This window comes from Syngnathoides biaculeatus, chromosome 3 (genome assembly GCF_019802595.1).
Source record: "Syngnathoides biaculeatus isolate LvHL_M chromosome 3, ASM1980259v1, whole genome shotgun sequence".
Lineage (NCBI taxonomy): Eukaryota > Metazoa > Chordata > Actinopteri > Syngnathiformes > Syngnathidae > Syngnathoides > Syngnathoides biaculeatus.
Genome location: NC_084642.1, coordinates 3852682 through 3869666, shown reverse-complemented (window position 1 = coordinate 3869666; position 16985 = coordinate 3852682). Strand labels below are relative to the sequence as shown.

The window sequence follows — 16985 nt, the reverse complement described above, 5'->3', positions numbered from 1 at the left end:
CAGACAGACGCGCGCTATCGATTTGAGTTCCGCGTAGCGCACGACACCAAATGTCTATGAACCCTGTCGAGTCCGGGACGTGTCGGGTATACGTCAATGATTGATACTAAGTACACACTCGTGCCGGTTCATAGCCTCACCCAAACCCCCCCTCCCCGGGGCGGCATCAATTCAGACAAATGACAGGCCTCGTTGGACGCCGCGGGCACAGGCGAGACTTTCCAAGAACATTCCGCTCAGGCTGGACGCGGGCCGGCTTTACATCACCTGAACTGACTTTGACACCCCCTCCGGGGAAAGCGCTTTTTTGGAAAGGCTTTCTCTCGGAAGGAAGGCCGAAGCGAACGCTGCTGGGTGTCTGTTTTTGAATCACTTGCCCACCCCCCACCCCTCTTTTTCCCCTTAATGGTGCTTATCAGTACTTACAAAGTACAGAACTTCAATGACATTATACCTTTTTTTTTTTTTTTTAATAATAATGGTGGTGTTTTTTTTTTTTTTTTTTGCTCAACTACAAAAGGCATACATTTCTGCTTTTATAAAAAAAAAAAAACATTTTACAAGAGTTCCATTTTGTCTATTTTGTATGCAATACTTGAAGAATCAACGGACCACTGAGAGCAACAACGTAGTTAAGCGGAATTGCTATGTTGAATGGAGACTTGAATTGTTTGTTTAAATGCTAAAAAAATAAACATTAAAAGTACACATTGTTGTCAAGCGTATGAGTGATCGACATGATTAGCATTTTCCTAGGATAGTGGAAAAATTGTACTATCACTCAAGAATATTAATACTAAAGTATATAAGTAGTCCTCCAAATAATGGACCTTTCCGACTGTCGCTCTTAAAGGGCCGCTGTCATGAAATGCATGATTTTTTTTTGTATGTTATTAATGAAAAAACGGCAGCAGAGATGGACCCATGTGGGTTTTTTTTTTTTCCCCACCACAAAACATGATTTTGAGTGTACAGCTTTTTGTAACTCCCGCCATGGAAATCCTCTCTTTCGAGAAGAAGCAGGAAGTGATGAACAGGACAGAGGCGCCCCCTAGTGGACTCGTTTGTTTACATTAGTTTTACCTACGGGAAGGTCGCTCGTTGTTCCTTCGTGTTAGCCAAAATCCAGGCTCGTTGCATTGGCGGATATTGCTCGAACACTCGGGAGGACGGATTTACCCTTCATAACTTTGCAAGAGACCCGGTTCGTCGTGAAAAATGGATTGCAGAGGACGAGAGCGTCGTGGGTTCCAAATGACAGGTAGGTGTGTGTACAGCTACTAAAAAAAATAACAGTTTGGGGCTCTCACAATGTAATAAAAGATCCGCGTACGTATGACAAGCGTGTCAAATGTGTCGACGTGCGCATCAGACGGCTTCCGCGTCAGGCTCGCCCGCGAAGGCTGCTGCATGCTATGATAACGCCGTAAAGTGGCCCAGCTCACCGCCGTGATAAGCCACCCCGGATCCTCGTCGACAAGGCCGAGCTTCCGTGTCTGAAGGGGTGTGTTTACAATGGCGAATGTCCGGGGTGACGTCATGGACAGAAGATGCAGCCAATATGGCGACCACTTGGATGCTTTGCGCACGGATGACGCGCTCACCGCTCATATTTATTTTTTCGGATAGACATTGACGTGAACAATGTTATAGGTATTTTTCATTTCAATACCTATTTTAGAATGTTTATAGGGATGACACTTGACCTTTAAGCTCCGTCCCCTTAGCTACAGTTGCCATGTCCCACAAGCTTCCAAAATGGTGTATATATATATATATATATATATATATATATATATATATATATATATATAATAGCAGATGGCTAACTTTAGTTATTTGAGGTTAGCTTTTTCTACTTTTTACTGTAGAATGAAGTAGCATCCACAATGCTATTAGCTGGTTACTGTACCGACTGAGCTAGGTACATAGCTTGGTAGCTAGCTAGCTAGCTAAGTAGCTGGCCCCAACTACAAACCCAGCTACCCGCGTAACATGTTGTGTACACATTTAGGAGACGTATTACGGGGGTAGTCAGAAAGAGTGGACCTTTCCGATGGGGATCTTAAGCTCCGCCCCTTAGCCATGTCCCACAAGCTTCCAAAATGGTGATTGAACAGAACAGGTTTGAAGTCGATACTCTATCGCGTATTCCTGATAATATTGGGGTATGTTTTTTTTTGCGAAATGCGTCAGACTTGTCCAAGAGTTCTGCAGAGAGGTCTCAACTATTTCACGCAAGGATATGCACACAGAATAAAGATTTGGGATGGAGCAGGACGCAATGTCAGAGTTGCAGCGAAACGTTGGCGATCGATGCAAAAAAGTTTGACGCCTCACAAACTTCATATTGAAATCCAACAGGATAAAATAGTGGAATCGTACTGCGCATGTAAAGCAGGGTGAGCACTTTTTACTTGGAAAGATCACGAGTAATAATCATTGGAGTCTTGTAATGAAACCCAGTGCTCTGTCTTAAAAGTCCCATGTGATCCAAATAGGCAAACAGACATTTGTCTTCCATTACATGGCGCATTTACAGTATGTATCACAAACCTGCCTTTTCGGCATAAAACATGACACGCTTCATTCAGCAGGTCAGTGATACAGTAACAAAGTGAAAGTTGTTCTCCTGCAATGTATAAAGAACTGATAATAATGAAATCAGAGAAAATACTTCTCCCTCACTTACCTTCGAACATACAGCCTAGTGTTTGATGATATTGTCCACATTTAGTTGGACGTGCGCTCTTCCGCGAGCCTTAATCCGTTGTAGACACTTCGTCAACTGTGTTTTAGGCTTTAGAAAATGAATCAACCGACCGGGCCCCTTGTAACCTAGCAGGAACTGCACATTCCCCAAGCGCATCTTAGGACCATTTTCCTTGTGACATTAACTTTTCCAAGCGCACGCTACTGACAACCAGCATTGCTTGTGAGGCAATACGGCGAGAGGGGCGTGTCAAGCCAGCGGTTAAGACAATGCGGCGATCTGATTGGCTATTATTGTACGAGTAATTGACAGGTAGGAAAGGTCCATTGCTTAAGTACTCAATGGAAAAACTAAAATATAAAGTAACTTCTGCTTCTTCAGTCCTTAATTTTTGTTAAAATCAGACCATGAACATCATCCATCCACCTGATTTCTTTGCCGCTTATCCTCACGAGGGTCGCAGGAAGTGCTGGAGCCTATCCCTATCCAAGCTGTCAACGGGCATGAGGCGGGGTACACCCTGAACTGGTTGCCAGCCAGTCGCGGGGCACATCGAGACAAACAGCCGCACTCACAATCACACTGACGGGGCAATTTATTTTTAAAAATGTAAAGTGTGTATTTTGCGAGAAAAAAAAAAATCAGCTAGATAATTGGCTCAATTTTTCATTGCGTTTTATAAAATTCCACAACCCCTTACTCGCACGCAATCACAAAAACCAACAAGAACAGTCAGTATTTGAGAGATTTTTTTTTTTTTTTTAATGACAGCTATAAATAAGAAAAATCAGTTGCTCCCACAGTGTTGGTTAAGGGTGAATGGTTACATTGGACCAAAAGGTATACATACAGTATGTAAAGTGATGACACACACATGTAACGTCATTGATGTTTTTTTTTTGTTTGTTTTTTTTAATGGCACGATCGTCAGAGGACACTTTGAACTCGGTTCGACGGAAAGCGACAGAATGGCTCCGTGGGAAAGAAGGAATATGGCTCTGACCTGAGTCCAGTTCGCTACTCTCGCCGCTCCTTTTGTCAATACCGGAACGGCCAACACGCACGGAGGTCAAGTTTGGCACTGGTGAAGGAGAGATGGTGATGATGATGATGATGAGGATGATGAGGATGAATACGAGAATCAACCCAATTGGAAAAAAAATAAATAAACATACCACGTAGCCGCACCTGGAAAAAAAACAAGGACGAGGATCTCGATGCACATCACAAATGTGTGTGTGTAGAAAACCAATATATTCAGTTGATTCTTCAAAAATATATATATTTATGAACATAGTCTTTTCGTTTTTTGTACAGTGGCTGAACACTTGTCTGGTATTAAAATGAGCACAAGTCCCCCCCACCCCCAACTCCCACCCCCCGCCTTTAGAAATAGCACTAACTCAATTGGACTTAACATGCGCCGTGCGGATGATTAGGATTATGATTATGATTATGACAGAGGCAACAATTGTGCCTTCCCTTTCATCAAATGGAATGCTGAGATGGGGGAGGAAAAAAACAAAAAACAAAAAGCAAACACCTGGGTCCTTTCTTCACACTGGCCACTAGGGGGAAAAACATGTACAAGAGTCGTGCCTTGAGATACAAGCGAGCCCGTTTGCGACCTTCTCGAGATGCAATCAGTCGTTCAGATGATATTTTTAAGTTTGATTTGTAGTTTTGGGAATGGGGGGGGGGGGGTGCAAAAAGTGGCTTCAAGCTGGTTCATGCCACTCCAAGTTCGAATTTGCTGCCAAACTGCCTGAAGCCTGCGCAAGCTAAAAGCTAACAAAGGAAAACGCCATTGCATCTGAACACAAACGGTGCAGCAGAAACACAGAGGCAGGTAATCTCACAGTTCTCAAGGACTCCGTTAAAAAACGGGACCACGAGCGTTGCAGCTTATTGGGTCAAAAGAATACAGGCAAACGAAGATCGATTCGCTTCATTGGTGTGTATTTGACTGTGCTATACTGCACCTGGTGGCCAAGGTGGGCACACCAGAAGGAGCAGCACGATGACCAAATTGAAGCATTTAATCATGCAGCACAAATTGTGTCTCTTCAATTATGTTATTAGAATGTACAATAGAAAGAGTTATTTCCCGAAAAGTTTTTTATTTGTTCTGGGGGTGGGGGGGCTGGAACAGATTACTGATCTGAAAATATTCATATCATACACAACGTTCCCGATATATTGCAGTCCAGGTATTGTGGACTTTTTTTTTTCCTCCATATTCATGCATGCATAATTGACCGTATTATGGGATTTTGAGTGTATGCTACAATTTTTGTGTGGTAACAAACAGTCTCTAGCCTAAAACCAAAAATTATTAAAACAAATATTACCGTAATTCCCGGCCTACAGAGCGCACCTGGTTATAAGCCTCAACCAGTATATTTGTAAAGGAAATACCATTTGGTACATACATACGCCACAGCTGTGGAAAAGCTGCAAGTGCCCACATTGAAACACGAGATATTGACAAAAAAAGAAGGTACACAGAGAGTTTAACGCTAATCCTAGTGCCGAGCTAATGCTAACACTAGCATTAGCGTTAAGCGGCGTGCTAACAGGACCGGTAAAAAAAAAAACAAACAAAAAAAAAAACTGTAAAAAACACGAGACACGGCAGTAACACGCTAGTGCAGCGCTAACAGGGCTGGACCGGTAAAAGTCACTTCCTCGGCACATATATTCCACCGTTCTCACTCTTACCTTTCCCGCTCGAGTACCCCTTTGCGGCCGTTAGAAAAAAAAAAAAAATACACAGATTAGCTGCATCACTACATAAACCGCAGGGTTGAAAGCATGTGAAAAAGGTCGTGGCTTATAGGCTGGACATTACGGTACAAAGAATAAAATGTACAGTGTATTACCTTGCATTATTGCATGTTTGAGTTCAAAAGGTGTTTCAGAATATAAAATGAGTTGACATGAATATGGTCGAGGTTCAGGGGTGTGGGCAAGATTAAAGGGGAAATCCGCTGGTTTGCATGAACAGGGTATCTGACAGCTCAAGTAATATGTACTCTATTTTGACAATGTGATGTTAAATCCTCTCATTTTGAGAAGATTTTTATAGACAATTACGAGTTTTCAGGAGTGCTGCCATTTCCGGGAGTCACGTGACCTCCGTGCGCGGATGTGACGCGTTACATGACGCAACAGAGGCTCGATTATATGGGACAGCATTTATGCCCAGCGCTGAGTTCTCGGATTTATCCTCATCTGATGAAGAAAGAGCAGTATCGGTTTATCGGGGAGACGGAGGAATACTTCCATACACACCCGAAGGCGGCTCCGCCACTCGGTTGAACGGGAAGATGGAGGAATACTTCCGTACACAGCCGTGAGCGGCGCCGTCTCTCGGTTGATCGGCCGTGAGCGACGGCGCTCCCCGCTGTGTATGGAAATATCCCTCCGTCTTCCCGAGCCGCTCACGGTTGTTTTCGGAAGTATTCCTCAGCCTTCCGGACCAACCGATACTGCTATTTCTTCATCGGATGAGGATAAATCCGAGAAAATCAGCGCTGGGCATAAATGGCGTCCCATGTAATCGAGCCTTTGTTGCGGCACGTAAAACGTCACATCCGTGCACGTAGGTCAGGTGACTCCCCTGAAAAGTCGTAATTGTCGATAAAAATGAGAGAGGATTTAACATCACATTGTCAAGATGGAGTACATATTACATGAGCTATTGGATACATTGTTAATGCAAACCAGTGGATTTCCCCTTTAAGAAGGTTCATCCAGCTCCAAACAAATGTACACTATAAATAAACAAACATGCGGTCGCCACTTTGTGGATTTCAACAATGAACTATCCACGAGCGATGACTACAATGCCATTTGGATTCACTCCAGCGAGAGAAAGATGACGTATGATACGAGTGCTTTGTCTTACAAGCGTGGTCATGGAACGAATGAAACTGGCATCTCAAGGCACCACTGTGAATGAAAAATGTTTGTTGGCTATTAAAAAAAAAAAAAAAAAAAAAAAAAAGAGGCACCTGGTCATTGTACTGTAAAAAAAAAAATAAAATAAAATAAAAAAGTCCTAGTGTCGCAACGCGGCCCTACAAGGTTTTTCTCCAGTGAGGATAAGCGAGCTGCGTGTGAATGGACAAGAGACGGCACATACTGTAAGGTCCGGTCACGGCGCCGACGGCGGTCTCGACTTGTTCCCTCCTCCACTCGCCCTCGTGCACTGGATGGTGCCACTATCAATATCAATGACATTAATTCCTGCAAAGTAATCATACAACTTTGCAAGAATCCTGAGTAACCTTAACAAAAAAAAAAAAGATGAAATTAAAAATCCATTCCCAACCTGAACGCAACACCAGATCGATGAAAGGAACCGCAACGCATACACACAAATCACATACTAAAAAATAATTCAAAATGTGCTCTCTTTCTTCAAAATCTCTCTCACGCTCTTCCGAAAAATATAATCAAGATGCGTTGCAGCGGAGGAAAAGACAAAAGAAGAAGGGGGGGGGGGTGGCAAACATGACTGACGGCATCCAAAATGATGCCGATATAATAATGCTAAATTATCAGTCGACATTTCATCAATCGCGCCCCAGCGACCGAGTGTCATACAGTGTTTCCGTGTCACCAGCGAGGAGAGAAAACTACAGAAGCCGAGGATCTGGGCCAATGTGGACTCGGTCAAGGTTCAGACAGGCACATCTGAGATAGATAGCGAGATAGAATTCCCAAAAATAAACCCAAAACTCAGGCTGAAAGAGTCTCGCTCTCGTCTTTCCGCGTATGAACAGTTCACTTTGGTAAAGGGCGTCGACGGCGTCTCCTTGTTGCCTGCTTGCATCATGCTCAAAAACATTTTTTTTTTTTTTTTTTGTACCTAAGAGAGGTGTCAGCGCTACGCACTCGAGGCATCCGTCGCAGCCGACCCGACGCTCTTCCCGGGCGCCCGCGACCCGACTCGCGGCGCTCTTTTTCGTCTCGGAGGGCCGAAAGTGCACAGGAGATGGACTCCCACTGTCGCAGCGAGGATCCGCTCACAGTGGTAAGGCCTTTTTTTTCCCGTTTGTTTGTTTCTCCAAAAGTTGACTGCACAGTGTGAAAAATGTCACGATGTGCATGTTTGTATGTCAAAGGCCGTTGGGTGAAGGACGACTATTTTTTTCTGCAGCTCTTCTCCTCCGCACGTTTTTCCGTGGCGCTACTGACGCTCCTCGGCTTCCTCCTCCTCCTGGATGACCTGGATGTCATCCGAAGGCGACGGGGGCCCGCCGACCGGCAGGCCGGCGGACGGCTGCTCCTGCTGCTGCTGCTTGCCGGCGTCTTTGCTCTTCTCCTCTTCCTCGATGACCTTCTTCCACACTTTGTGGTTCTCGCTCAGGTGCTGCATGATGCTGCAGAATAACTGCCGGTGGCTTTTCCTCCTTTCTGCAAAGGACCCAAGAAAACAGACCCGGTTAGCCCTTACGTACTGTTTAGGGTGAAATTTGACCACTTTTAGATGTTTGACGGCAATGAAAACATCTTAAATATCTTTTTTTTTTTTCACCCAAATTGAAATTACTTTTTCTTTTTCCTTAATGAAAATATTTTAAAATGTCATGCATTTGTACTGTTGAAAAAAATATGGGCACTGAAACAGTTATCCATCCATCCATCCGTTGATGTTCTTTGTCACTTATCCTCACGAGGGTCACAGGAGTGCTGGAGCCTATCCCAGCTATCATTGGGCAGGAGGCGAGGAACACCCTGAACTGGTTGCCAGCCAATCGCAGGGCACATCGAGACGAACAGCCACACTCACGATTATACCGAGGCACAATTTAGAGTGTCCAATTAATGGTGCGTGTTTTTGGAATGTGGGAGGAAACCGGAGTGCCCACCGTGAGAAAACCCACGCAGGCACGGGGGAGAACATGCAAACTCCACACGGGCGGGTCCGGGATAGAAACCGGGACCTCGGAACTGCGAGGCCAACGCTTTCCAGTTAAGCAATCGTGCCGCCCTTATGTACTGCTAAGGGTTAAATTTGACCACTTTTAGATGTTTGACGGACATGAAAACATTTGAAATGTCTTTGTTTTTCCCCAAAGGTGAAATTGGATTTTTTTTTCCTTAATGAAAATATTTTTAAAATGTCATAATTTTTTTTCTTTCCGAAATATATTGTGGAAAGAACGGATGGATGTCGATCCTTAGACTGCATTAACTGGTAAAGAGGGTATGGTATAAATTTGCTGGCCAGAATGTGAACTAGCAACATGCTTAGTACTAACTTCTTCTTTTCCTTTCAGCTTGTCCCGCGAGGGGTCACCACAGCGTGTCATCTTTTTCCATCTGAGCCTATCTCGTGCATCCTCCTCTCTAACACCCACTGTCCCCATGTCTTCCCTCACAACACCCATCAACTTTCTCTTTGGTCTTCCTCTCTCTCGCTCTTTTGCCTGGCAGCTCCATCCTCAGCACCCTTCTACCAATATGAGTATACTCTCTCGCCTCTGAACATGTCCAAACCATCGAAGTCTGCTCTCTCGAATCTTATCTCCAAAACATCCAACTTTGTCTGTCCCTCGAATGAGCTCATTTCTAACCCTATCCAACCTGCTCACTGCGAGCCAGAACCTCAACATCTTCATTTCTGCCACCTCCAGTTCTGCTTCCTGTTGTCTCTTCAGTGTCACTAATCAGAGACTCTTCCGTCACATAGAACACCAGACACCTTCCACCAACTGTTCCACTCCGCTTGGACCCGTTTCTTCCCTTCCTTACCACGCTCACCGTTACTCTGTATTGTTGACCCCAACTATTTGAAGTCGTCCACCTTCGCCATCTCTTCTCCCTGTAGCCTCACTCTTGCCCCTCCACCCCTCTCATTCACGCACATATCTTCTGTTTTACTTCGGCTAATCGTCAGTCCTCTCCTTTCCAGTGCGTACCTCCATCTTTCTAATTGTTCCTCCGCCTGTTCCCTGCTTTCACTGCAGATCACAATATCATCTGCGAACATCATGGTCCAAGGGGACTCCAGTCTAAACTCATCTGTCAGCCTATCCATTACGACCGCGAACAGGAAGGGGCTCAGCGCGGATCCCTGATGCAGTCCCACCAGCACTTTAAATTATTCTGACACAGCAATGGCACACCTCACCGCTGTTCTGCTGCCCTCATACATGTCCTGTACTATTCTAACATATTTCTGCGCCACACCAGACTTGTGCATGCAGTACCACAGTTCCTCTCTTAGTACTCAGTCATAGGCTCTCTATGTCTACAAAGACAGAAGGTAACTCCTTCTGACCTTCTCTGTACTCTTCCACGAGCATCCTTAAGGCAAATAATGCATCTGTGGTACTTTTTCTAGGCATGAAACCATACAGTTGCTCGCATATACTCACTTCTGTCCTGAGTCTAGCCTCGTCTAGCCTCCACTACTCTTCCCCATAACTTCGTTGTGTGGCTCATCATCTTTATTCCTCTGTAGTTTCGACAGTTCTGAACATCACCTTTGTTCTTAAAAGTGGGGACTACCACACTTTTCCTCAATTTTTTAGGCATCTTCTCTCCCGCTAGTAATCTATTGAATAAGTTGGTCAAAAACTCTATCGCCATCTCTCCAAATTGCTTCCATTCCTCCACTGGTATGTCATCGGGACCAACTGTCTTTCCATTTTTCATTCTGTTCAGTGCCTCTTTAACTTCCCCCTTACTAACTAGCAACATGCTCACTACTAAACATCCAGTAATTGCGATTAGCGTCAGCGTGCTGGCGATCACCGTGTTAGGTCAAAATACTGCCATTCAGCTCACTCACACTTATCATGTTATTTGTATGTTACACATCTCACAGTGACTTACAAAAACTTTATCATTTTTGTAAAAGATAAATGTTCCAGAGGTACAATCACGGTTTTGGGGCAGAACTTCATCTACCCTGGAATCAGAAGTTTCGCATCTTCCTACTGTACTTTTAGAATCGACTTAGCTGAGTTCTTGTATAATTTTTTTCCCAGGCCTAGTCGCTTGTGTGGCAGTTCCGTGTGTCAGTTTGGCTAGACTCAAGCTCCTGGACAAAATAAGCTGTGGAAAATGGGCGCACGGTTTTACGACTCACTCGGCCGTAGATCATCTTCAAGCTCATCCGCGTCCTCCTCGTCCTCCTCCTCGTCGTCGTCGTCCTCGGTGTCGGAATCCGCTCGGCCCTCGTCGTCTTCGTCCGACCCGTCCCCGCCGACCCACTGGCCAGGAAGTAAACCCGCAGCGTCGTAGGAGTTACAAAGCGGGCCGACGATATGTGTGATGAAGGACTCTTGCAGCTTCGCCAGCTGCGGGGCGGAGCGGTCCATGAAAGGGCTGACGGGTAAGCCCAGGCTGGCTTCTTCATCTCCCTGCGGGTAAAAAAAGAAAAAAGTAGCTTACGCTGGGTTTTCAGAATTTAACTTGCACTTCAAATATATGTACCATCAACAAGTATTCTTGAGCAGGTCTCGTATGGATACAGGCTATTACGGGAGGACGTGCATGTCTACATACCTGCTCATAAAACTCATTGACAATGCCTTCTGTCCATTTCAGATGCAGGTCGCGGACTTTGGCAGGTCCGTTGATGTCTGCCAGCTTGATACACATTTGACACACCAGCAGTCTGTCATTTTCGTTGGCCCAGTCAATTCCTGGACTGTTCACGTCATTGACCTAGTCAAGAGACAGGGACACTCATCAGAACCACAGAACAGCCACATTTGTCGACGTGGTCTATCCGACCGAGTCTCCCAATGGGTCAAGTCAATTTAACAATATCTGACCTTGGAATTGAACTCGGCCAGGAAGTCAAAGTGCTTCTTGAGGTCTGTGGCTAGAATGGCTTCAATGACCAGGAAGCGAAAGCGCTTGAACTCCACGTGATCGAGGTTGACCAGGAAGTTGAACTCGGGCCGGGACAGGTAAAGGTTCCAGGCGGACGCCGCGTGGTGGTTCTCTAGCACCGAGCGGTCGTTGTACAGCACCGCCTGCGTCGTGCACAAATGGGAAGAGACGTGGGTGAGAAGAACTACGACCAGAGACTTCAACAAAATCTATTAGAGTTTATCTCAGCATTTTTTTATATTAAAAATACTTTGTGGACTTCTTATATCCACTGCGTTGTTGCAGTTGGTGTCTACTGACCTACAGTGGAGAAAATAAGTATTTAAACACCCTACTACATTGCAAGTTCTCACACTTAGAAATCATGGAGTGGTCTGAAATTTTCATCGTAGGTGCATGTCCACTGCGAGAGAGATAATCTAAATGGAAAAATCCAGAAATCACAAGATATGATTTTTTTACGATTTATTTGTGTGATACAGCTGAAAATAAGTATTTAAACGCCTGATAAAACCAATGTTAATATTTGGTACAGTAGCCTTTGTTTGCAATTACAAAGGTCAAACGTTTCCTCTAGTTGTTCACCAGGTTTAAACACACTGCAGGAGGGATTTTGGCCCACTCCTCCACACAGATCGACTCTAGATCAGACAGGTTTCTGGGCTGTCGCTGAGAAACACGGAGATTCAGCTCCCTCCAAAGATTTCTTATTGGGTTTAGGTCTGGAGACTGGCTAGGCCACACCGGAACCTTGATATGCTTCTTACAGATCCACTCCTTGGTTTTCCTGGCTGTCTGCTTTGGGTCATTGTCATGTTGAAAGACCCAGCCACGACCCATCTTCAATGAGGGAAAGAGGTTGTTCCCCAAAATCTCACAATACATGGCCGCGGTCGTCCACTCCTTAATACGGTACAGTCGTCCTGTCCCATGTGCAGAAAAACACCCACAAAGCATGATCCTACCACCCCCATGCTTCACAGGAGGGATGGTGTTCTTGGGATGGAACTCATCATTCGTCTTCCCCCAAGCACACTAAGTGGAATTATAACCAAAAAGTTCCATTTTGGTCTCACCTGACCACAAAACTTTCTCCCATGACTCCTGTGGATCATCCAAACGGTCATTGGCAAACTTAAGACTGGCCTTGACATGTGCTGGTTCAAGCAGGGGAACCTTCCGTGCCATGCATGATTTCAAACCATGACGTCTTAGTGTATATTACCAACAGTCACCTTGGAAACGGTGGTCCCAGCTCTTTTCAGGTCACTGACCAAGTCCTGTCATGTCGTCCTGGGCTGATTCCTCACCTTTCTAAGGATCATCGAGACCCCACGAGGTGATATCTTGCATGGGGCTTCTTCCATTTTCTAATGAAGTGGACCTTTTTTCACCAAGCTGGTTGGCAATTTCTCCGTAGCTCTTTCCAGCCGTGTGGAGTTGTACAATTTTGTCTCTGGTGTCTTTGGACAGCTCTTTGGTCTGGGCTATGTTAAAAGTTTGAGTTTTACTGTTTGCATGGGGTGGACAGGAGTCTTTATGCAGCTAAGGACCTCACACGGGTGCACCTGATTCAGGATAATACATGGAGTGGAGGTGGACTTTTAAAGGCGGACTAACAGGTCTTTGAGGTTCAGAATTCGAGCTGATAGAGGTGATCAAATACTTATTTGCAGCTGTGAACACTTACGATGAAAATTTCAGACCACTCTATGATTTCTAAGTGGGAGAAGTTGCCATACAGCAGGGTGTTCAAATACTTATTTTCTCCACTGTATATGAAGCACCCAGAAAAGTCACCCATGTGGAGTAATATATGGATTCAAACAAAGATGCCATTCACAAAACGAGATAAGATAACGGTTTCGTCAATGAATGCTGAAATGCGAGCGGCTGGTTCCGGAAGCCAGAAACATTCGACGGGGTCACTTTCTAGCACCAAAGATCGTCTGACTGCCATGTTTGTCAACATCATTCGTGATCAATAGCGAGTTAGTTCAGGGTCCCGGGTCTTTGCTCTTAACCCACTTTCCCGGGAGCGCTATTTGAACGGGGGCGCGCAGCTGACCTCACTAACGCTCGCATCACAGCGCGAGACAGACGCTAAACATGCGGCGTCCGTCTCAACAATCAAACGTCCTTTCAGAGCAGCACATCCAATAATTAAAGAGACACTAACTTTCCAGACCAGAAAGTAGCGGGTGCTTCATCGGCCCGTGTTTCACCCTCCCATCACATTTGAATAATTCATCCAAATGGTTTTTTTTTGTGGGATCTCGCTGACAGTAGAGTACACACTTCTGCCAAGACAAATGAATAAGCGCTCCCCTTTTCCACTTTGTTCAAGTGGAAGGGATCCAACCAGGCTTTCTCCTTTGCTCTGGTTTCAACGTAATCCAACCGCTCGGGCAAACCGAGGCGACTGCACGCAAGGGGAGGCTAACGACATCTTTATTCAACCAAAAGCAGTTCGACCTTGAGTCACGAAGTTATCTCGACTATCTGGTTAACCCTTAACCGTCGGCGTCGACGGGAGGTTTCTTTCGGACGCCTGACATCTAAAAACACCCCCGTGATGAAGAGGAGCATAATTTGGAGTGTGCAATTATATTGATTGCGAAGACGAGAGGCAGATCATGCAAGCAGTCAATGCCGTGCGGTTCCCTGCACAGCGGCGGACCATTGAAATCCAAATGTTTTTGTTTTTTTTAGTTGGTGAGTGCATCAGCGGGGGAAAAGATACGCTACTGTACTATGATTGTTTGATATCACCGAATTCATTTATGGAAGGTGCCTTTTTATTTATTTGTGCGGTTTCGACCCATGTGCAACTCGGCAACCAGGAAAGACACATCATCACTAAGACAAAATGCATTTTTTTCCCCGAAAGAGTTTTCCAAAACTTTTGGTGCCGTTATATTGCATAAAACTGACCATGGCTGCACTCCTTTTTATTTGTTTGGGGGGGAAAAAAAAAAACAGGACTGTAACAAAACAAGACATTTCCATGAATCTGGTTAAAAGGTAGAAAAAATAGATTTTCTTGTCTTTTTTTGGGGGGGTGGGGGGGGTTCACATTGGTTCACATTTTATGTAACTTCTCAGTGGAAAATAAAACTCAACCAACTTCAATAAATCTATTTTCACAAAATGTTGAGGAGGCATTCTTCCAGGAAGGACACATCACCTTTTAGTGAGGACGCGGGAATTTGGTGTTTTAAATCAAGAAACTACCTTATTTTCCGCACTATAAGGCGCACCTAAAAGCCTTTAATTTTCCCAAACGCTGACTGTGCGCCTTATATATGGATCGATATTGAGCCTTTAGCGCAGCCCATCTAAAGGATGCATAACGTAACCCCAGCCTCTACTGTAGTGTCTATTCTATGCGCCTTATAATGCGGTGCGCCTTATATATGAAAACATTTTGAAATCGGCCATTCATTGAAGGTGCGCCTTATATTGCGGAAAATACAGTAATTCCGCGGCTATGGATGACTATGCCGTCTTCTCCTACGTTCGTGATGCATCTCACAGCCACTAATCAGGCTGGAGCACAACAGTACAGCGGACCCCCATGGTTTAGAGAGGATAGGAACCAAGTCCTCCCCCACACAAATAAAAATCAGCAAGTAGGGGGAGCAGGTCCGTTCGGCGGTGCGGGGGTTCTGTCAATAGTCTTTGAAATTGCAGGACAAAAATTTACAGAAATGGGAAACGAGCTCGGCGTTGGCATCACAGTTGTGAAGAACCGGGTTCGGTCCCGGCCCCGCCTGTGTGGAGTTTGGATGTTCTCCCGTGCTTGCGTGGGTTTTCCTCCCACATCCCAAAAACATGCAACATTAATTGGACACTCTAAATTGCCCCTAGGTGTGATCGTGAGTGCGTCTGTTTGTCTCGATGTGCCCTGCGATTGGCTGGAAACCAGTTCAGGGTGTACCCCGCCTCATGCCCCTTGACAGCTGGGATAGGGTCCAGCACTCCCCGCGACCCTCGTGAGGATAAGCGGCAAAGAAAATGGATGGATGGATGGATGGATGGATGGATGGAAACGAGCTCACCTCCAGGCTTCTCGAGTAAGACAGCTGAAAGGATATTTTACAATGTTGCAATTTTAAATGTTAGTTCTGTTATTTCTTCTAAGCTTTCACAAAATGGGTGCGTCATAAAAACTGCGAGGGGAAGGCAAATCTAAAGGTTAGATTGCTGTTTGCTCGCTAATTAGTTGCTGAACTTTTGTTAGCTGTGATGCTAGCAAGTAATTACAGCAACAGTTGGTTGTCACATTTTCCCACGTTGGCACAATAATGCATGGCAATATTACTGTTCTTGTGTCTTTTTTTAAATAAAGAAACATGGGCATAAACCTTAAAGTATATGGAAAAGCAAAGAGGGCCCTAACTCGACCAGATGTCGAGATGAGGGCAGGCGGGGAGGTGAAATTCGTCCATGTGAAGCACTGCCAAGGACTTTATTCAAAATTACAGAACACTGGCAAGCCATTGCTAAAAATGAATAGGGACGATATTGCTGGAGAAGTCCACTCATCGCTGCCAGTAGACGATGCCAAATAACGGTTGGCTTGAAGTGAGAAGCACGTTTGTAACGCTGGGCTTTTTCTTTTGTTCTTTATGCTTTAATATATAGTAGCGGGGCCTAAAGATGATTTTCCCGTTCCGATCTATTGCTCTTGTTGTGTTAAGATACATCGTCAATTTAATGCGATTCACCTTTCACATTTATGACTGTCTTCTAGCCTTATTTTAAAGATAAAAATAACATTGCGACAAAGAAATGTTGATAGCATGGAACAACCTTCTCCATGATGGAATTGTTTGTCATGATATAAAATCTTTGATAAGTTATTTGCATCTTCTTTTTTTTTAAATAAATTGGAAAAAAGACCTTTGATTGAATGTAGGAATGAGCAGGGAATTATGTTTTGATGAGAAATTTACACTAGAATAAAAAGCCCTGGGCGGCACAGTGGCTCAGCTAGTAAGCGTTGGCCTCACAGTTCTGACGTCCCAGGTTCGATCCCGGACCTCCCTGTGTGGTGTTTGCATGTTCTACCCGTGCCGGCGTGGGTTCTCTCCGGGCACTCCGGTTTTCTCCCACATCCCAAAAACAGGTAATATTAATTGGACACTCTAAATTGACCCTAGGTGTGATTGTGAGTGCGGCAGTTTGTCTCTATGTGCCCTGTGATTGGTTGGCAGCCAGTTCAGGGTGTGTCCAACCTGCTGCCCGTTGACAGCTGAGATAGGCTCCAGCACTCCCCGCGACCCTCGTGAGGATAAGCGGCTAAGAAGATGGATTGATGGAATCCAACAACAACAGTATGCCCACCGTCCTCCAAAAAGATTGTGATTACCGAAACATGCCACAAGATGGCGGCATAGCACTTGTCAAT

At 45.0% G+C, this 16985-nt stretch overlaps 1 protein-coding gene across 3 annotated transcripts in view; it reads right to left on the bottom strand.

The window, feature by feature from the left end:
• Positions 1–6702: 6702 nt before the first annotated feature.
• The window catches only part of pde3b (phosphodiesterase 3B), a 53750-nt gene continuing 43467 nt past the window's right edge, over positions 6703–16985 (bottom strand). Inside the window, exons 13-17 of one of the 3 annotated variants that reach the window (XR_009794144.1) lie at positions 11512–11715; positions 11240–11401; positions 10821–11094; positions 7590–8137; positions 6703–7005 (exon numbers count right to left, since the gene is read on the bottom strand). Coding sequence is in view for 1 of the 3 variants with exons in the window: in XM_061814182.1 (XP_061670166.1) it covers positions 7911–8137; positions 10821–11094; positions 11240–11401; positions 11512–11715 (867 nt within the window). In the remaining 2 variants the exon portion in view is untranslated. Of the gene's footprint in view, positions 8138–10820; positions 11095–11239; positions 11402–11511; positions 11716–16985 lie in introns of all 3 variants that reach the window. The other 2 variants (XR_009794145.1, XM_061814182.1) reach the window with 2 other exon arrangements.